Source organism: Homarus americanus, unplaced genomic scaffold, assembly GCF_018991925.1.
Source record: "Homarus americanus isolate GMGI-L3 unplaced genomic scaffold, GMGI_Hamer_2.0 scaffold48354, whole genome shotgun sequence".
NCBI lineage: Eukaryota > Metazoa > Arthropoda > Malacostraca > Decapoda > Nephropidae > Homarus > Homarus americanus.
This window is the reverse complement of record NW_024723833.1, coordinates 26,978-50,200: the sequence shown is the minus strand read 5'-3', so window position 1 is coordinate 50,200 and position 23,223 is coordinate 26,978. Positions and strand designations below refer to the sequence as shown.

Genomic DNA, 23,223 nt, shown 5'->3' with positions numbered 1-23,223 from the left:
TATATTCAATTTCCTGGTCTTACAAGAATCAGCGATGTCATATATTATCTAACTTTAATCTGATTTTAATACTGAATGGAGGGGTGGGGAGGTTAGGACTGACCGCGCGTTGGAAGAGGAGGTGGGGTACTTTGATTGACGGATAGTGTTGAAGAATATATTTTTTTTATTAACTGTGATATTGTTTTTGCTCATAAAATTCGTCATTATCCGGCAGAATATAATTTACATTGCTGGAATTCTTATAATTTGGTGATCATTTTGAATATAAACAACATATTTTTTATTAAACATACAATTTTTAGATAAAATGTTTAATCTGAGTAGTATGTTATCTTTTGTGAAAATATATGACATTTATATTCAAAAATTCCTGGTCTTACAAGGAATCAGCAATGTCATTATATTTTTCTAACTTTAGTTTGAGGTTATCCATCTCCTTGGGACGTTGGTGGGGGTGGGGGAGGCCAGATCTTTCTGCTGTGTGCTGTGTGTGAGGGAGGGTTGAGTCCATTATTTGAATGGACATTAACAACGACTGTATTTCTCTAGTATTAATTGTGCATGTCCATCATAAATTAAGATGTTATTTTTACTACAACATAGTTATTTGTCGTCAAAAAGTGGGTTGGGGGTCAGGCTGTTCTTGATTAATCCCTATGTTCTGTTCAATTGAACGTTAGTGTGCCACTGTATATATATATATATATATATATATATATATATATATATATATATATATATATGAACCCTCACTTTAAGCTGTTAATTCAAACCACAGGGTCGCGGAGAGTGAGGCAGCGTAAAGTGAATAACATAACATATGGGATTAATGAGTCCGGGCCGACCTAGCTTATGTTGTAGTAAAAATTTTATCTTAACTTTATGATGGTATGAAAAAACAAGTAATATAGAAGAGGTTAGGTTAGGAAAAATAAAGGTTAACATAGGAAAAATAAAGGTTAGGTTAGGAAAACTAAAAGTTAGGTGGAACACTTACGTTAGTAGAAGAGATGGGTCGGCATATGGGGATGGAGGCTGGTTCCGAGGCAGAGGGCAGATTACTGGCCCTCAGGTGAATCACCATTACTAGGTGAATCACCATCACTGTCACTTACAGTTGTCAGGGCTTCCCTGACAAATCCCTCAAAGTCATCTTCACTGTCACTATCACTGGCTTGGGCTGGCTGTGGTGGGTTGCGGGCGAAGAAATCTGTTATGCTTTGCTGACGGCTGGTGTTGATGTTGTCGCGATACACCTTGATGTAGGGCTCCATAGTCTGCAACAGCTGGGTAGTGAAGATTTCATACCTGTTTGCGTCAGGGTCGTCGGAAAGGAGGAGCTTGGCTTTCTCGATACACTCGATGGCACCCCTAACATTACTATGGGATAAGTGTTGTTCTTCTTGGGATGACGAACCACCTGCCTCTTCACTGACGTCGTCATCATCATCATCTGCCATCTCCTCGGTAGTCACATCAGGATCTCTGATCACCTCCAGGATGTCGTCGTTGGTGGTCTCGGAGAAGCCTGGAACTGTAACAGTCTGCGCAGTTTCTCTGGCAAGGTCCACTGCTACTGCAACATTCTGAACCTCACCAGTCACAGATTGACTCCTCCTCTCACCTGGTATTCCATGCAACACATGTCTCCATGCGTGACGAATTGTAGCAATAGACAGCTGATCCCATGACTCCAGCAAGAAGTCCACAGCTTTCTTGATGTTAAATACTCTCCAGAATTGTTTGAAGAGTATTTTTTGCTGTTCTAACTGTTGATCCTCATCTTCTTCGCTCTTGCTATCGGTGGTGGTGTCACTCAGGTTACGCAACTCTTCCCTGGTGTTGGTGTAGTCGTTCAGGAGCTGGAATTTTTTTGTTGAGAATGCAGCTTTCACATTGCAAATCAACTCCTGGTCCATGGGCTGGATTAAAGACGTAGTGTTGGGAGGAAGGAAGACCACTTTTACGTTGGGGTGACGATCTAACAGTAGGGGCGAGTGTCCTGGTGCGTTGTCCAGCAGCAACAAAATCTTGAATGGCACATTCTGTCGCTCACAGAATTTCTTTCCATCGGGAACAAAACAGTCATCAAACCAGGAGAGGGACAGTATAGAGAACATCCACGCCTTACGTGCGGTCAGCCAGTGGACATTTAGCTTGGTCATGTCCATGGTTTTGTAGGCGTGCGGCTTGCGTGCTGTGTGGATCACCGATAACTTGAGCTTACTGGTACCGGAGGCATTGGTGGTAAACAGGACGGTGATGCGTTCCTTCTGCATCTTCTGGCCCCGACACCTGCTGCCATTCTTCACAACGAAGGTGTTGGAAGGTAGCTTTTTCCTGAAAAGACCAGATTCGTCCATGTTAAACACCTGGTCGTCACTGTACTGTCCTTCCTCCATAATCTCACGTAAAAACGGAGGAAATTCCCTAGCCGCAGCACGGTCAGCACGCGCTTCTTCACCACCAATGTTTATATTGGTGATGTTGTTCCGGATCTTAAACCTCTGTAACCACCCAGAGGAAGCATTAAAGGGGTTGGGCTCTGTAGTTCCCATCTTTCGTGCCACTGCAATGTACAGTTCACGTGCGTACTCCTTAACAGAGTGCATGTCGACCGCCATGTTCCGTCGCGCCTGGCGCACCAAGTACCTCACAAGTAATTTTTCTGTCTTGAGAAGCACCTGGTTGTGAAAATACTTGATCATAGAAGCACCTGTAGACTTTGTGATCTTCATGTGCTCCTTTATCTTGGCTGCATCCTTCTTTATTGTTCGAATCGTAGATTCATTCACACCATGCTGGCGCGCCAAATCAACCTGCCTTGTTCCTTTCTCCAACTCTTGGATGATGGTATACTTCACCTTGTAGCTTAAGGAACGTCGTGTCTTCTTTGGCTTAGTGCCGCTGGGTCCAGATAAGGAAAGGTTTCTCTCTGGGGGTGGTGGTCCGGCGGAAGCCATTTTAGAGAACAATGGATGAACGTTTACACGGTCTGGCGTGGAGGGATGAAACTGGCGCGGCTAGGTCAAGGATCGTCTTTCTTCCCTCCCTCCCTCCCCCGGGTGGACACGTCATAATACTTTAAGCCAATTACAGCTAGCAGCAGAGGGGGGTAGGGATGCATGGCCAATCACAGTCCGATACGTCATATGACGTCAGTGATAACGCAACAGAGACATGCACTGCGCAACCTTACCGCGCGGCTTGCGGAGGCGGGAGCAGACGGGAGGGGCGAATCTAAAAATAGTGTCGAGCCAGACACTCTACGCGTAAAGGGGTACACGCGTATCTACCAATTGGACAAACTAAAATCGTTCCGGACCACAGAATGCCGGACTAGAGAGGTACAACCTGTACACACAATCAACGCCTCAACCCGCCAGGATTCGAACCCACGGCCCACGAGCCCATGACTGTGACCGGGGAATGCTACCTCTGAACCACCAGGATACTGTATCCTGGTGGTCCAGAGGTAGCGTTCCCCGGTCACAGTCATGGGCTCGTGGGCCGTGGGTTCGAATCCTGGCGGGTTGAGGTGTTGACTGTATGTAGAAGTCCGTGTGCTTTACTGGGCTAATGAAATGTATATATATGTAACCGGTCGGAATTTGCTGGACTTTAATTTCTCACTTGACTTGGGGTTTATTAAAATTTAATAGATGGTAAAGGCAGTGGAAGCGCCCCTTTGAGAAAAATCCCGAACCAGCACAAGAACACTTAAATCTACTACACAAAATGAACTGTCCGTGACCCGTGGAAGGATAGCGTCTGTGACTGGGATGAATGAGACACTGTAAAATTTAGACACTTATATTCCCTCCAACACTACAAACACAATCAATTAATGGTACACCAATATGCGCACCTCTTAACTTAAACTTTAAACACTACTCTGGGGAATAAAAGTTATACATGACATAGAAATTATTAGAAACACAGGCAACAATAAATTTGAAGTATTAAGAAATGTTGTTTGCACACATGAACAGGCCTTAAGGGCTTTCACAAAATACTATCAGTCACTTAGGAAATGGTACTAAAAAATAAGAAATTAAATACTCCACAATGAATAGGCCTTAAGGGTCTTCAACAAAATAATATCAGTCACTGAGGAATGGTAATAAAAGATAAGAAATTAAATACTCTACAATGAATAGGCCTTAAGGGCTTTCAGCAAAATAATATCACTCAACAAAATTATAGCACCCCAACAGGTGTACACTTCCTAACCTAACCTAACCACTGCTCTGGGGAACAAGGTTATACCTGAGATCAGAATTATGAAGAATTAGAGGCATTAAAAGAATCAAATCACAGTATCACTCTGGTTCCACTTAATGGCACAAACATTAAAAAAAACACTACTATCAAAATTATTTAAGAAATATTAAACTACACACGTCAAGATAATATCAGTCTGAGGAATGGTGTTAACTACACCCGTGATAAGGAAGATAAAATGTTCCTCTAGGTATCTCCTAGAGTCCTAGACTCACGGTCTCAGTGTGTGACCATTAATATACTCAGATAGCCTCAGTGTACTCCCAGTGCGTCCATGGGCAGGAAGAGAGTGAGCCAATCAGACCTTGTGCAGTTGAGAGAAACTTTAGCTTCCCGTTAGCAAGAGGGTTTCACTAGCTGCTCGGGACATGTGGGGTTGTGCACCGGAGTGGTAAGAACTGATCACCCACTGCTGATGCTGGTCCCGTGTCGTGTTAGTTGTCGGGAGCACTCGTTCACTCAAGAGATCCTTTGCTACCCCGCTAAACAGTGACAGGCCTACACTGATCGGTCCAATGGCGACAATCGCCACCCTCAATCATCAACGGCAGTCAATCTCTCGCAGTCAACTCCGGTCAACTCCATCAACTCCAATCAACTCCAATCAACTCCAATCAACTCCAATCAAGTGGGTTCTGACGGAAACCCTGAAATGAACTCACTGTTAGCTCTAGTTTACTTTATCACTGCCCTATCTAACCCTGTCTGAGATCGAATGAGACTTACTTGTTATACTGCAATAGCGCAGCACAGGTGACTAGGCCACGTGACTATTTCTGATGGACGCGCGGAACGTCTTGTCTGTGTGAATGCTCTCCGGGACTGGGCCTAGCCAGCGTCGCGTCTCCTCAAGGCGTTACCTTAGGTCTACGTGATATATTTACCGCCTAACTAATAACTCCTTGGGACACCCGTAACATTATTCAGACTGCTAAACGATCTATAATAATTTCAAATTCAATAATAGTCCCTTAACTTCATGAATCGCATCATTATTAATTCGGTAAATTACATTTAATATCATATAGGCCTAGTTCCGCAGTCTCTCGCTACGAGCAGGCAGCGCTCCCTCCCCTCAGATGACCTTGAACGCTCAGTATCACTCATGGCGGGGCATTTGAAATTACTCTGAAATTTCTGGATATCACATATATATATATATATATATATATATATATATATATATATATATATATATATATATATATATATATATATATATATATATATATATATATATATATATATATATATATATAGTATATATATATATATATATATATAGTATATATATATATATATATATATATATATACATATATATATATATATATATATATATATATATATATATATATATATATATATATATATATATATATATATATATATATATAAATTTTTCTGGAAGTTTTGGGGATGAGGGTTATTTTTCCAGGTTCGAAATATGATGTAAAGGGCAATTTCTGGAACTAATGAGAAAAGTTTTACTTTACCAGGAAAATTTCGGGGATGAGGGATTTTTTTCCGGCTTTGAGAGAGTCGTCTCGTTACCTGGAAATCTCTCATTCTCGGAAGTGGTCTGCACCAATTGTTCCGGCTAACAGGGGTATCACTAAAACGGGGGACCACCAGTCCGGAAAATCCGATTTTCCGAATCTTCCGGGGAATGTACTAAATGTATAAAAAACAATAAATAATGATATAAAAAGCACCAAAAATACAATACATATTATCCTGACCACTGGGATTAGTTATACAGATTTTTTCCTGCGAAAAAGCCATAATGTTGAGCAACATATTACTGTACTCGATGTACTGTACAACATTAAAGGACTAAAATGTTTATCTTTTTTGCATAATATGTATTGTCTATACAGGTAACTCGCTTTTTACCCGCGTTTGATTTAAACGTTTTTGGCACAGCACAATTGTTCAATTAATACCAAAAGCTATTTTATGCACACCCATTTTTTAAATAACGCGCTCGAGACAATTTAAATTTGCCTCACGTATTCGCCCGGTAACCTGGCAGTGGAGTCGCGTGTGATGCCTGGTGAGGTGCTGGTAAGTTATTACTATAAAGTTGCAGTCATATCAACATCAATGCTTTCTCTGTGCTCTCATTTGCAGTGTATGTTTATCACTTACCCTTTAGTGTTAAACGCTGTTTTCCCCATTGAGCATGGCTGATAAACGTCCATCTGCCTCCTCTGGGGCACCTAAAGCTAAAAAGGCACGAAAAACAATCGCAATAGACGTGAAATTAAATGTGATCACCCTCCTTCAGAGAGAAGAGCGTGTGTTGGAGGTTGGCAGCGTGCTTGGTTTAAATGAGAGCACTGTTCGTACCCTGTACGGTATATGATGGTTCCCCTAACCTGTACCATTTACATGTATTCTTATTGGAAAATTATGTTTAAGTTACGCGTTTTTTAATTAAGCCGTGGCTTTCAAGAACGTAACCCCCACGTAAAACGAGAGGTGGGTCTACTCAAATTAATTGCTATCTTGCAAGGATTCCATCAATGCAAGTTATATTCTGCTATGTAAAGTCAGTGATATTTTATAATAAAAAAATTAACTCCCTCTATTGTTTAATTTATTCCCAAGTCCCTGACCCCTCCTCCCTCCACTGACAACTACTCGGTAATCTCCCCTCTTGACTGTTAACACCCCATCTCCCCCTCCTCCGAAGCAGAGGGTGATAATGATTTGATAGGATAAAGGTGGCTTTAGGCTTAAAAGATTTTCACTTATAAAATGCCACAGACTTGACTAAGCAGAACATAACTTGCATTGCTGGAATCCTTGCAAAAAAAAAAAAAATCATTTGAGTACAGTAAATCCTTGCCATTCGCGAGGGTTAGGTTCCAAGAAATAGCACAAATTGGCTAAACCACAAATAGCAACTTATATAATACCTCACTGCACTATTATATACAGATACTTTTTTTTTTATTGTGGGGATTAGCTCACCTGGGCATAGGTCACTGACCCACATTGGAGTCTGGGGGTGAAAATGTAATACTGTACAGTAATAATAATAATTCATAGTAAATAAAATGTATAATAAAAAATACAAAATTGAAAATAAAATAATAATAATAATAATAATAATAATAATAATAATAATAATAATAATAATAATAATAATAATAATAATAATAAAGAACTACAGTGGTCCCTCGGTTAAGGAACGCCTCGGTTAACGAAATTTCGGTTAACAAATTACCTTCCATAAGAATATTCAATTCGGTTAACGAAAAAAATTCGGTTAACGAATTCCTTACGAATTCCTCTCGACGTTTTCGCTTGCTCACCAGCTGGGATATTATTCCGCCAATACAGTAATTGGTTCTAGGGCTTAAATTCGTTCCCATTTGAGTAAATATCAAGAAGGTTGTACTATTCAATAATTTTCCAAGTTTTATATTAAAATTTTTAGTCATTTTAGCAATTATTTAACATAATTGAAGAACAGGAAACTAGTTTTTAGTGCGCCAAACATCCACTCAACTCACCAAACAGGCGTCAGTTTGTGTCTCTGGTCAGTAGAGGAAACACCTTGCTTGTGGCTCTCTTGAACATAAACTATTTTTACGTTTTTACAGTACAATTATTGGTCATTCTGAAATTTATTTTACATATTGACAATATATAGTGCAATGCAGTGTTGATTTAAAGAAAATAATCTTGAATTACATCTAGTGAACTTAAAATTTTATGGGTGAAATGACGGCATGAAGCATGGGGTGATTTCTCTTCCACCCCCACTTCCTTCTCTTCTCCCTTCTCCTCCACCCCCACTTCTAATTCCCATCATCATCATCATCAACCAGGAGCCCTCTACATACACACCTCAAAGTAAGTGTACTTTACTGCATTTATTTTTACTTTGTATGTAATTTTCGGTGAGCTGGAACCAATTACCCAAAATCCCATTGAAACAATGGTTTGGTTTCGGTTAACGAACGACCTTCTGGAACGAATTGTGTTCATTGACCGAGGGACCACTGTATAAAGAATTACAAAAATGAAAAAAAAGATCAGAAGTGAGAAACAATATATGTATGTTGTGTTGTTAATTGTAAGAGAAACAATTGAGACCCTACAATTGTGTGTAAATGAGGCAGAAAATCGATCAACAATTTTTGTGATGCCATATGACAGCAAGGTTCTACTGTTCGACAATACATTATGCTTTCAATATCTTCCCAGGCGGCAGTACCTCCCAGTTTGGTAGCTGCCTACTACCTAACTGCATATGAGAAACTTAAGTCACCAATACTTTCATTCATATGTGGAAGTTTGAAGCTTGATGAAGTAGTTCATTGCACATAGGGAAACATCTGGTCACTGAAGCATAGGTGGGTCATCAGGATCACTGTTGGAAGAGGGTGATGCAGTGGTGGTTGGTGGAGAGGCGGGTGGTGGAGAGGCACGCGACTGGGAGGTTGTGTGTGGGTGGCGGGTGGCTGGGAGGAGGAGGGTGGAGTGGTAGCTGTAGTAGCTGGTTCTCTCTTGAAAAACAACGTGATTGATAGTTGTTTCTTCTTTGCTTCGAGGTCTTTCAACATTTCCTGGTAGGGAAACAATACCTGGTTGATTCCTCGGACCATATTAAAGCTCCGTTCCATGGAAGGGTCGTGGTCAACAGTGAAATCAATTACCAACTTTACCTGTCGACATAGTTCGCCAAAATTGTCCAAGCCCCAACCTTCTTGTTGTAATTCCATAATGTCTTCCTCTTCATCTTCCTTGGCACTTTTTACCAACTCTTCCAAATCTTCTTCTGTCAGCTCCTCTCCAAGCCCATCAATCAGCTCTTCTATGTCTTCAGCAGCCATGTCCACAAACCCCTCACCACCCAACTGACGTGCAACACTCACAATGTCATTCACATCCTTTACTATGGACGGAAATCCCTGGAAGTTATTCATACACTCAGGCCATAAGGTTTGCCAACAAGCATTCACTGTCTGGTTTGAGTTCATTGTATGATTCACTGATGTTGGTAATGCAGTCCACAATGCTGTAATCCTTCCAGCACTTGTTAACATTAAGGTCAGGGTCTGTGACCATGGCACTATGGATACGACCAAAAGATCGTCGTGTGTAATATGCCTTGAAGGTGCATATTACACCCTGATCAAGAGGCTGAATAAAAGCAGTGGTGTTTGAGGTAAGGAACACCTCCTCTAAACATGGATGGCTAAACTGCAAACTTTCTGGGTGGCGTGGTGCATTGTCTATCAATAATAACACCTTAAATTCTATCTTCTTGGTAGCAAGATATTTTTCCACTTCTGGGACGAAACATTTATGGAACCAGTCTAGGAATGCTTGTACAGTTACTCATGCCTTTTTGTTAAGACTGCCAAGAAACTGGCTAAAGGTTCTTGTTTTTCCCTTTAAAGCCCTAGGGTTTGCTGAGCGGTAAAGCAAGCCAGGCTTGATCATGTGATGAGCCGCATTACCACAGAAGATGAGCGTCACTCTGCCCTTGGCTGCTTTGAACCCAGGGGCACGCCTCTCCTGCTTGTGTGTGTACATTCCTCCAGTCATTTTCTTCCAATATAGACCAAATTCGTTGTCATTAAACACTTGATTTGGTCTATAACCTTTCTCTTCTATTATTATTTTTTTAACTTGATGGGAAATACATCTGCGGCTGTGTGGTCAGCTGGTGTGGCCTCCCCAGACAGCTTCACATTATAGAGAGAGAATCTTTTCTTAAAATTCTCAAACCAGCCTTTACTGGCACTAAAAGTTGGTTCAGTAGCTGCACTAACCCCTTCACCACCTGTTGACTCTTAGAAATGAGCCTAAAGACTTTTAGCTTTCTCACGAATCATGTTGCTGTCGATCGGAATGTTTTTGCGGTGCTGGTCCTCAATCCAAATGTTCATAGCTTTCTCTGTTTTTACTGTTGAGGGGTGCTTGGCAACACTCCTTTCCACTCCATCTCTCTAATCACTAACACCTTTCTGCTTTCTCACTCCATATTTTAAAATGTTATGTAACTTAATATTTAAAGGATACAACTTTGCTCATTTATACGTATATCTGTCCTTTTTTTTTTACACGGTTATTAGGCCACCCGGGCACAGGTCATTTTAAAATGACCCATATCAACTTCTGGAGGGGGCGAAATAATAATTTTAATAAAAATAAATAACAATTATAATAAAAGAAAATATTAATAATACTACTTATGAAATTTAGTCAAAGTAGTAATAATAATAATAATCGCCATAAATAAATACAAAAATTTAAAAATCAAGAGCGAGAAATTATATACAGTACAGTATCTATGTTGTGTTGTCAAAATAAAAGAAACAAATGAGACCCTGCAATTGTGTGGAAATGAGGCAGAAAGTCAGATCAGCATCCTGGGACTTGGTCACAATTTTTGTGGTGCCTTATAGCAGCAGGGTTTACCATTAGACAATACATTACGGTATGCTTCCAATATCTTCTCAGGCGGGAGTACCTCCCTGTTTGGTAGCTGCCTACTACTTACTACAATATATAAAAATACTTTAGGTTTCATGTTTATTCAAGATAGCTTCAGGTTATGAGCTCCACTAATCTCCCACCCAAGAAAGGTGACCTGACATTCCATCAGGTCAGTAATACGAGACCACTAATCCCCCATCCTACTTCCACCTGGCATTGAGTCAGGTCAGGTCAGTTACACAAGACCCACTAATCCCCCACAGCTCTACGGGGGTGGAAAATAACAGTCTTTGCCGTAACACACAGCTTCATTCATGTCCATATTCTATAGATTTTTAATTTTTAAATACTGTACAGTATATTTATTTAACTAGGGATTATGGGTAAACTTTCATTTTGGCCCTCGACATCTCCAAAGCATTTGACAGGGTTTGGCACAAGTCTTTGTTTTCTAAACTTTCCCACTTTGTTCTCTTAATTTCTAGCTTCCTTGAGAACCGATCCATGGCAGTTGTTGTCGAGGGATCGATCTCTCTCTCTTTCTCCACCAGTAGTGGTGTCTCACAGGGTTCTGTTCTTTCACCTACTCTCTTCCTTCTTTTTATCAATGCACAACAACTAATTCTATCCACTCTTCCACACATTTTCCCCTCTCCCCTAACTCTCAAACTTGATCAGTTTCTAGAGTTGATATCATTTCATCTATCAATGTGGATCTGTGCAGCATCTCCGAATGGGGAGGTAGAAACTTGGTTAAATTCAATACAGGGGTAGTAGTGTTTACCAATTACACTTTCCAAAATAGATGATCTCCCACCAATTACATTTCAGGATGCTATGATTCTGACAAATTATAAAATAGATATGCTAGGCTTCACCATTTTCCCAAAAATGTCATGGAAGCCACACATCCACAACATTGCTAAAGCTGCCTCCCGAAAGCTGGGAATGCTGTATAGATGCCGTAGCTACTTCACTCCTGAGAAGTTGCTTCAAGTTTATAAGAGATTCATTCGTCCTAACTTGGAGTACTGCTCTCATATCTGGTGTGAGTTTTCTTTTGTCCAACTGTTGGATAGGGTGAAATCACAAGCATTCTTCATATTAACTCTCCTCGTTTAGTTGATAATCTTTCTTCCTTTTCTCTTCACCGCAATGTTGCTTCACACACACTTTTTTTTTTTTACAGGTACTTTAACAGGCATTGTTTGGTGGATTTGGCATCCTGTGTACTGCCGGCAAGGCCTTGGGTTCGTAACTCATCTTGTCCACGGTGCCCACCGTTTCTCTGTGGATGTCGGTCACACTAGAATAACCCGTTAGGGTGTGTCATAGGAGGGAAGATCAGCTAAAACTAATGGCCCATCACTTTTTTGGTAGATTTTAGTGTATATAAACAGAAAATAATTTCAGTTTCAATATTTTGCAACCTTTTGCTAGGTAAATTTTAGCGTGAAATTTATCGAAAATCTAACGTACAGCTGCATTAGTGCATTACAATTAAATAGTGAACATTGCTTTCTGACTTCATTCTTTAACAACCCAACTAACAATATTTTTTCTGTTTCAGATTCTGATGCATTTATAAGTTGATAATATTTGCGATGGCTGCTTGTGTCAGGACGAGGAACCAAAAATCCAGCCATCTCAGTCACTATCTTGGGTCTGGGAGAGAGCTCCTGAAGTCGGAGTTGCCTACATTGAGAGATGCTTTGAGATACGGTGTTTTAATCAGGCAAATCAGTGAAAAGAACCAAAGAACTTACACAAACAAAGACATTGCCAGTGATATGACCAAAGCTGCCTTGGCACAGTGCACTCCCCTGGCTAACGCCAGTTCAAGCTTCTCCAGTCATAACAAGTCAGAAGAAGATTAGTGGAGAGACTGCTAGTTGCTGGGAAAAAGGTAAGAAGCTATCTCTTTGGGAGAGAAAATCCTGTGTTAAGGACAGCTTTGCCAAGCAACTGACCAGTTATTTGATTACAATTACTTGCAAGTGCCCAATTGTTCCCTGGTCCCGAGTTTGGATGCATCGTGGACTGAAACTGAGGCCCACATCTCCTGTATTTGCAAGCGTGAACTGAACATCTCAGGACGAACTGGCATTTGTCAAAGCACAGAGAGAGAAGACTGGCAGTATAAGGGCTCTCATGATTTCTAGCCAAGATATTCCGGAGTCCAAGAGACAGGAGGCTGCCACAGAGAGACAGAAGAGGAGAAGAGTTGCCGAGGAAAAGAGACTTGAGAACGCCCAGGGTGAGGTAAAAAAGGCCGATGATTGGAGTCAAGCTGATTCAGAGTTTAATGACTTCCCCATGGCTGATCTGAGTGCTGACCAGGAGAATGGTGACTTTGTCCCTAACCCAGAAAATAATGATCCCAAACCTTCCAGGCATAAGATTCGAAATAGGAAAGATATCACGAAAGTATAGCCTGGCCAGCATGCGACACCACACTGGTCTCAGAGAAACTGCAGATAGCAACAGCTGCCTAGGGTTGACGGTGGGTTTGATAACACCTGATGATGTCAAGCATGGCAGATAGGATCAAGTAACAGCAAGGAGAGCTCAGGAGAAACTTGTTGCAACCCAGAAGAGGAGCTTGATAAGGATAAGAGGAAATGGAATCAATTTGTTTGTCTTTTGATGGGAGAAGGGATGACACTAAAGTGTTCATGAAAGTTGGAGATTCTGACAAGTTGTTCCCTGCCATGGTGAAAGAGGAACACTACTCCTGCTGCAGTGAACCAGGAGGGAAGTATTTGTGGCATTTCACTCCAGAGAAAGATGACATCAGGAAACCAGCTGAGATAGTGGCAGATAACATTGTGAACTGGCTCAGAGAGAGGAACGTAGACCAGACCCTGCAGGCCATTGAAGGGGACAGCACCAACACGAACACAGGGTGGCAAGGGGGGGTCATACAGTGGATAGAGCGGAAGATTGGGAGGAAGCTATCTGATTGTTTAGACCTCCAATATTCAACGAGTTGCCACTAGACATCTGATCCAGGAGCTGGATGGCAAGCTTTGAAACGCAGTTGGCCCTCCACTTGTTGAGCTTAACATACTGTCATTGACGACCTGAGTACTGACCAGTACTTGCGTTACATGATTTGCAGTGCCATCAAAACCGGGGTCATGCCTGATAGACTGCTTACCTGCAGATAGGTCCGTCTACATTCTAGGTAGGCCTACAACGGCCTTCAGGTTCTGCAGAATTTGGGTCGCCCATCATAAACTGAAAGGGAACCAGCTTCCACAACCTGAGACTTATTGTCCAATTCACTGCGGAGTGCTCCACTTGCCAAATCTGGGTTCAACACCAAGGTCGTCACATCGCTCTCCTGGGCTGTCCGGAGGCATGTTCTTCTTCCGCTTTGAGCTGAGGAGTCAGCCAAGGAAGGTTGTTCAGATTGTGGAGCAGACTGTGAGGATCTTTGCATGCTCATCCGAGGCAGTTCTGGCAGACAATGCTCTGCAAGGATGAGTGGAGGAGAGAAGAGTAGCAGTCAAAGATCTTGATATGAGACTTAAGAGAGGATCTGGGCATGACTAATCAGCAGGACATTCTCAGGGTCAGGAAGACTCCTGAAGTCAATCTAGGTGCCAAGACCACTGATCTCTGTTAGATCTGATAACATCCAGGCTGGCAGTGAGCCTTCTACCTGCAGCCTCACCAATGTTCAAGGCAGAGCTTCCTGGACAACCCCATGCATGTCCTCTCCTGCCTGGCCCGTGAATACCCAGAGAGGGTTGCTGCATAGCAGTGAGCGAGGGCAGCAGTCACGCGGTACAGCCAGGAGAGAGGGAAGGCCATCCGGAAAGCTCAGGTGGTCAGCAGGGAGGTGATGAGTAGAAACAGAAGCAAGAAAGACATGTTCTCTATGGTGTGCAGCAACACCGGGTCGTAGTAGTAAAACCGATTTTTGTATTTCATGATTTTGTTCTCTAAAGGAATATTAAATTTAATAAATGTATCAAGATCATTCGTTTCACTATTCTGGATCATTTTCATCCTAATAAATTAACCTGATACATTTACTTTACTTTAAATAAGCTATTTAGTGGTATTGGTAAAAGGGTGGGAATACTGAATTTTCATAAGATTTCAAGTTAAAATTTACCTAGCAAAAAATGAAAACTTTTCAAAATCTGAAGATATCACATGATTCTGCACATAGAACTACATCATTAATACCATGGGCCGATTTTTCAAACTAAAAAAAAAAAAATTCGCCTCCGTATGACACACCCTAATAACCCGTTATAGTACATCCTTCTTTCCTCACACAGCCAAACTGTGGAATGCTCTGCCTTCTTCTGTGTTTCTATACTCTTATAATCTGTCTTACTTCAAAAAGCTGGTTTTCCGGCATCTTCGTGGTGTAGATTAATAATGTATTTTTCTCTTTTATTTAAAATTTCTTTTTACTCTTATTTACCCCCCCCCCAAGGCTTTGTTGTGGGTGGGTTGATGACCTTTGCCTGGGTGGGCTCCCCCCCCCAGAAAAAATAAAATACAAAATCGAGCAAATGTAATGGAAAGCTCGATTTAGCTGGAATAATTGGTTCAGAGCTTTTCCGAGAAGGAGAGATGGCCAGAAAAAAAAATTTGTAAACTTTTATTCACGGCATCTATTTTAATTGTGTTCGAGAGATGAATTTGGTACCATAGTTATCTTGAGTAAATTTTAATTTTTTTTTTTTTTTCAATGAAAGATACAAACAATATTTTGACATGATATAGGTAATGTTAGAAATTCAGTTCTTTTAATTAAAAAACATTTCAGTTACCAATGTGGAAAGAAAATGGTGCAGAGAAAGCAATTGACAAAATGAAGAATGGAATGGTGACTAGAAGCTCTAGGATAGTTGTAGAAATGCTGAAAGCATCAGGCATTATAGGTGTGTCAGTGGTGACTAAATTGACTAATGCAATCATGATACAATGTACTACTGTTCCAGACAACTGGAGGAAGAATGTGATCATGAATACAGTACATGTACAGTACTTACAAGGGTAAAGGTGATGCACTTGAATGCTGGAACTACAGGGGCTTACAGCTGCTAGATCAGGTTATGAAACTTATAGAAAGGGTGACTAAGAAATTGATAAGGGAGAGAGTAGACATAAACAAAATGCAATTTTGATTTAAGTCATATAGGGGGACTACAAAGGCAATATTTATAGCCAGGCAAATACAGTAGAAATATCTAAGGAAAGAAAGAAAATTTACTGAATAATTGTAGACTTAGAGAAGATCTTTGACAGAGTACCATTTGAAGTAGTAATGTGGACAATGAGAAAGCTAGGAGTTGAGAAGTAGCTTGTTTGAGTGGTTATGGCATTATATGAGGGCTCAAAAACTTCTGTGAGATAAATGGTGAGGAATTTAAGGTAAAAGTAAGAGTCCATCAGGGTTTTGTTTTGAGCTTCCATATGTTATTCATTGTGCTGGAGGAAGTATCATGGGACTTAAGGTCTGGCCTGCCCTGGGAGGTGTTGTAAGTTGATGACTTAGTGCTGATAGCAGAGACAGTGAAAAAAATTTAAGAAATGGAAGGATGGAATAGAGTTAAAGGGCCTGAAAGTGAATGTGTTCAAAAAAAAAGTATTGATTATAATTATAATCAATACTTTTGTTTTCCCACTAATTAGTGGTGTGAGTGAGGGATCCGAAATGGAAAGTGGCCATGTGCTGTCTGCAAGAAAGGTGTTGGCAGCAATTCAGTAATGTGCAACAAGTGTGGAAGGTGAGTACACAAGAAGTGCAGTGGAGAAGGTAGCAGATTGTGGGTTGTTGCTGACTTTAAGTGTTCTGTATATGCAGGTAACCCTGTGCCTGCAGCAAGGCAGGAGAAACTATACATTGCATATATGTCTCTGAACTGTTTTGATGAGTTCTGTTACCTGGATGACATGATCAGTGCTGGTAGGGGTGTTGAAGACTGCTTAGTTGCAAAAGTCAGAGGTGGCTGTAGGAAATTTAAGGAGATGCTATCTATATTGATGGCAAGGGGACCTTCCCTTTGAGTGAAAGGAAGAATGTATGCAGAAATAAGCTTGTATAGGATTTGGCACTGATATAGCTGAGAGCTTGATGGATTTGTGATGCCCCGTCAACCCCCTTCATCAGGGAAACCGTGAAATATCTGTTGAAATTCATGAGAAAGATTCTGGTTCATTTTGTTGGTACTGTACATGACTGCTAAATAAGTGGAATTTCTTGACAAAAACAACACACAGTAGTATTTGTTATTACTGTATTTAGAAAAACCCGCTCATCTTGTCTTAACAATGTAGGAGTGAAAGTATATTAAATTACAGTTTGAACCTCCCTAATCCGGTACTCTATTGTCTGGCACCTCCCGTCGTCCGGCAAAATTTTAGTTTGTCGGATGGCCGCTAGTACCCACCGGCGCTAGAATCCATGGTTTGGCATACCCTTTGTTTACATCTGGTCCTCGTAGAGTTTGGTGCGTTCCTCGGTATTTCAAGTGTTTCTGTAATATTTCACTTGTTATTTACCCTTAATATGCCTCCTAAGCATATTTATTTTATTATTTAATTTACTGTACAGATATTTTTTCTTCTTTACAGTTGAACATCATCAATTTATGTACAGGTACCCTTATAATTTTGTCATTTTAAGTGCAGAATGAGAATTATTGTTTATCTATTTTCGTTTATTACAATTACACTGTACAGTAGAACGTGGATATAACACGAGATACGTTCCAAGAGAGGTCGCTTTAAATCGAATACGCACTAATAATGGAATAATTTAGTTTGGTACTTGAGAGAAACACAAAATACTAAAAAGACTGACAGTCTTCCCAGATGCACCTCAGCCCATTTCCTAGAATAAGCAAAACTTTGTTTTTTGTAGTATTATGTTAAAACAAACACTCATAAATCAACACAGCTAAAATTATGGGATGCGAAATGGTCTGTTTACTGGCTGGGAAGATGGGGGAAAGGAGGGAGGTGAGGTGATATGTTTGACAGTTGATGCCAAGGTCTAGTGCTTATTTATTTATCTGTCCTAAAGAGTGACTTTAAGTTTTTCTCTTATAAATTGTCACTGAATTAACATGGGAGAATGTAATTAACATTGCTGGAATTCTTATAAGATAGTGATTAATTTTAATAAACATGCTATAGCTCGCATGAGACATACAAATAAATTCTAGTTTTAATTTAATAATTTTAATACAGAGCAAAATTTTTTAGCTCTTGTGCAGAATATATGACGTTTAAATTCAAATTATTCACTGTCTTGCAAGGATTTCAGCAATGCAAATTATAATCTCATAACTTTTGTCTGTGACATTATATAAGATAAAAACTTTAAGCCAAAAACACCAAGCCCTGGCTGGAAGATTGGGGAAGGTGGCAGTGACATGTTTGATAGTTGGCGCCGAAGGTCTTGTGAAGTATTTATTTGTTTATTTATGTCTTTTAGCTTGAGTTTATGTTTTTTGTTTATAAAATGTCACAGAAGTGACCGGGGAGAATATAATTTACATTGCTGGAATTCTTATAAGATAATGATTAATTTGAATGTAAGCATGCTATAGTTTGCACTAGACAAAAATTTTAGTAATCATTTAGTTCATTATTTTGAGTACATGTACAGTACAGCTTTGCCCTTAGGACAGTGTAGCGTGCCCAGAGAAACATTAGGTGCAAAATGTTAAATATGATGTGCCTTTAAGAGTGCCAGAACTTATTTAAAACAATTGTGTGTGATACAAAAAAACACTATCACATGCTGCCGAACTATCGGAAACCCCAGCAACAATGGCAAGTTAAACTGTTTTTGTTCATGAAGCCAAGTACCGATCTTCCTCTGGGTGGCATTAGCATTAGGGAAGTACTGTGTATTTTTCAAAGACCACCTGTGGTTCGGAAAATTCTATAGTCCGGCACCGGTCAGGTCCAAAGGGTGCCGGATTAGGGAGGTTCAACCTATATTATAAAATAGAGGTAACTAGAAGTACAGTAGAAGTCCAAAAATCCGGACTGCTTGGGGTTTGGGTCGGTCCCCATTTTCGGATTTTCCGGATTCTCAGGCAGTACTTTTAAAATTCAAATTTAAGGAGGAATAAAGAAGAGATGAACAGGTACATTTTGATAGTTTATTCATTAGCAAATATAGCATGCTTCAATTATCAAAACGAGCAGTTTTAAAGAAAAAGCTGTGAATTCTAGAATTTTATTCTTTGCCTTTTTTATATCATAAATTGTAGACTTTCCAATGTCGTATGTTTCCATTAGAAAAGTATTGCTCACACCACGTTCTAGTTTCTTAATTATTTCAAGTTTGTCACTTAATTTCAATGTGTTCTTCTTTCTCTTCACACAACGAAGTTTATCTACTTTAGGAGCCATTATTATGGGCTTGTACAGTACTCTGTAAATGGAAAGAGCAGGATTGAAAATTACATACGTTGTCACAGTTTCATTGCTCGTTTTAAAGTGGTGACTGCGTTGTCGCTTTTTGTCGCTGTGCAGCTGTGGCGCTCATGCATGCGCACATACACACACAAGCCAGCAAAAAAAAAAAAAAAAAAATTGAGTTTTCGAAAAGTCCGGATTCTCAGGTGGTCCGGATTTCTGGCATCCGGGTTTTTGGACTTTTACTGTACCTTGGTTTGTAAATAGGATGATTATAACCAAGTTATAAGAAAATTGAAAGTAAACCTAATCTTTTAAAATGATCTTTGTATACTGTATATTCTCATTACATAAGGTTTGACAGCACATGACATGAACCAGCCAGACCCTTCTTAAATAAGTTCAGAAATACTGTATCTGTATTGTAATTTCATGAGAATAAGTTATATTTATTAATTTTGTCTCATCATAAATAGTTTATGCTTATCTTGTTTACAGAACCACAGCACTTTCAGGATGCCTATTTACCTTATTTATGCTGTTCTGACAAAGTGTGATTTATTATAAAGATTGTACTTAATAGCTGCACACCAGTAAACTGACCTGTAATTTACCTCGGGGACTTTAACTTAAATGTGCTATGTGGTTTCAAGTGGAGAACAGAGGAAATGGCCTTACTCTGAAATCTGGTAAACTCTTTAACCCATCATGCTGTTGACCACAACAGTGCCAGATTCCCAAGGTTATTCTAAAATCGAATAAAGCTTACTGTGGAGAACTGTCATTATGTTTTAAGAAAGAGGAGGAAAAATGACTGTACATTGTAAGATTATTTTTGTAATTTGCAGGCCCCCCTGACCCTAGCAAGACTGCAATGGTGCAGCACAGCTCTACTGTTGTATGCACTGCTAGTCAGCCTCACCACATACTGATAGAGCCTCGGGACCAATATCACAATGTTTGCTCTTTCTCACCTGGTCAAGCTGACACAGACAACTATTCCATTTCCATCGTAGAGGTGAGTCTTATTCTTATCTGAGTTACAGCTAGTTAGCTTTTGCTTGTTTAAGTATTTTGTCCTGCATTTAAGTTAAATGGCTCCATAGAATTGAAACAAATCTAATTAAAGATAATGTTTATTTTGGTGTTGTTAACTAAAAATATTGAGGAATTCAGTAATCCATGTAAATAAGGATAATAACTAGACATATTGTCCTTCTATTTTGACAGCTAGAAGGAGGGTGGACAGTGGATGCAAGTAGTATTATTGTATACGATCATACATCACGCCGCATCAGCATCCAAGTGACCCTTCAGCACCCAGGCTGCTACAGGGCTCATCTCACTTACTGTAACACAACACTCACCAATGGAAACTTTGATATAATTGTTCTGACAAGTAGGTGTCATTTTCTGATTATATAAATCTGCTGACTTTCCCAGGGTTTCCAGTAGTCAAGGAATAATGTAAAATTCAAAAGAGTACCTATAAGGTGTCCTATATCAATTTATTCAATACTATCTCAACAAATTTACTGTTAGACAACTCATAAACAGTAAGATCACAGAAATCCGGAATGCATGGGGAATTGAGTGTGCTGGATAATAATTTTTTTGTGGATGTTTGAGAGTTATTCTTATAAATACGCATCTCAAACTCAAAAGCTTCGTCATAGTAAATATCATGAAAGGAATAAGAGGACATAGTAAATATGTTATACAAGGAATAAAAGAGCATGTTTGATGGATGAGGCGATGATGGTGTTTACACCAGCACAAACATTCAAGTAAGCAGAACTGTAATGGTGGTGCCCACTGTGTTAGGCCTACTTGGAGGATGTACACAGCACCTCTAGTGGCCAGAAATGGAACCACGGGTAAAAGCGGCACCAAATTTAAACTGATTTTCTTGCTTTCTTAAATGTAATTAGACATTACAAACTGGAAATGACCCCACCAAAATAATGCTACAGGTTGTACCTCTCTAGTCCGGCATTCTGTGGTCTGGTAACTCCCGTGGTCCGGAACGATTTTAGTTTGTCCAATAGGTAGATAGGCAGCTTTTTTTTTTTTTTTTTTATCTGAATTATTATTATTATTACAGGAGTATTAAATTTTTGCCCCTCAGGCCCCAATGTGGGTCAGTGACCTATGCCCGGGTGGGCTAATCCCCTTAAAAAATAAAAAAAGAAAGCCATTCGGCTGCTCTCTCTCTCTCTCTCTCTCTCTCTGCTTGTCTATACAGAGTACAACATTTAACCCTTCAATATATATATGCAGTAAATAAGTGTTGCTTTCATATTCTTATGTTGAGAAATGACGATATGTTTTCACATGTGCGCACTTACATACGCGCAGTCTCACTTTTTTTTTTTACCATTAATGGTTAGCTACTTATATTGTTCCATTTATTAACATTAAATAACATTACAGGTACTTCAAACAACCATATTCATTTTTTACATTAATTTTACTACAGCTAAAATCAGGGTCTTATTTTCTTCAGTTTTATATGTAGAACCAATCAGTCACTGGTTTCGTAAGCTTTAACATAAACAATGCCGGCAGCCGTCTCGTCTCCTCTAATATTCCACGTATTATTAATAAATTGTATTGTTAATTTTGCACACACAAACATTAATTCAATAAAAACAAATTCAGAAACACAAATTAAAATATATATGAACAGTAAATAAGTGTTCCTTTCATATTCTTATGTAAAGTAATGACGATATGTTTTCACGTGTGCGCATGCGCACTTACATACGCGATCTCTCTTTTTTCTTTACCATTATCGTTAGCTACTTCTATTGTTCCATTTATTAACATTAAATAACATTACTTAAAACAACCATATTAATTTTACTACAGCTACAACCAAGGTCTTATTTTCTTCAGTTTTATATGTAGAACCAGTCAGTCACTGGTTTTGTAATCAACAAAAACAATGCTGTGTCATTTCCTCGTGTGTTTTAATATTCTACGTATTATTAATGAATTGTATTGCTCATTTTGCACACATAAACATTAATTCAATAAAAAAGACATTCAGTAATAAACAATAATGAATCTTTTGTACATAAGGGAAATGACGCTGTTTACACGATTACGCACGTCGTCTGCATGTTGGCGGGCCGTTCAAACCCGTCGAAATTCAAGTTTCCGCCGTCAAAATTTTTATTTATCTATTTTTTGTGTGTTCCAATAAAATACGTTAAGAATTAAAAACTTGCGAAATTTGATTAGCTACTATACGACATTTAACCCTTCAATATGTCTTCAAAGAGACCATGATGCAGAGAAAGTGGTGCTAGTGCTTCCAAGCATAAGCACAAGTCACTATCTATCCAGGAAAAGGGTGAATTTCCATGGTCCGGCAATTTCCATGGTCCGGCACCGGTCAGGTCCCGAGGTTGCCGGACTAGAGAGGTACAACCTGTAGTTGCTTGAAAGTTCTGGATGTTTAAATGCTGGGTATATGAGATTATACTGTATGCACTTAGTAGTTGCCATATAACATACAAACTACACCCTCACAATTAATCCACTACACCTGTAGTTATTCTGGATAATAAAGTGGGAAACATATGCAAGATTCACTAGTTGTTCTTAATAATTAAGTAGGTAACATCTGCAAAGTTTACTAGTTACTCTGGTAAAGTAGGAAACACCTGCAAGGTTTACTAGTTACTCTGGTAAAGTAGGAAACACCTACAAGGTTTACGAGTTACTCTGGTAAAGTAGGAAACACCTGCAAGGTTTACTAGTTACTCTGGTAAAGTAGGAAACACCTACAAGGTTTACGAGTTACTCTGGTAAAGTAGGAAACACCTACAAGGTTTACGAGTTACTCTGGTAAAGTAGGAAACACCTACAAGGTTTACGAGTTACTCTGGTAAAGTAGGAAACACCTACAAGGTTTACGAGTTACTCTGGTAAAGTAGGAAACACCTACAAGGCTTATGAGTTACTCTGGTAAAGTAGGAAACACCTACAAGGTTTACGAGTTACTCTGGTAAAGTAGGAAACACCTACAAGGTTTACGAGTTACTCTGGTAAAGTAGGAAACAC

At 39.6% G+C, this 23,223-nt stretch overlaps 1 protein-coding gene across 1 annotated transcript in view; it reads left to right on the top strand.

Moving 5' to 3' along the window:
* The window catches only part of LOC121863710 (apoptosis-resistant E3 ubiquitin protein ligase 1-like), a gene marked incomplete at both ends in the record, with an annotated part of 80,509 nt that overhangs the window by 37,107 nt on the left and 20,179 nt on the right, over nucleotides 1–23,223 (top strand). Inside the window, 2 exon segments of the mRNA XM_042362445.1 lie at nucleotides 20,001–20,170; nucleotides 20,383–20,551. Of these exon segments, the coding sequence (XP_042218379.1) occupies nucleotides 20,001–20,170; nucleotides 20,383–20,551 (339 nt within the window).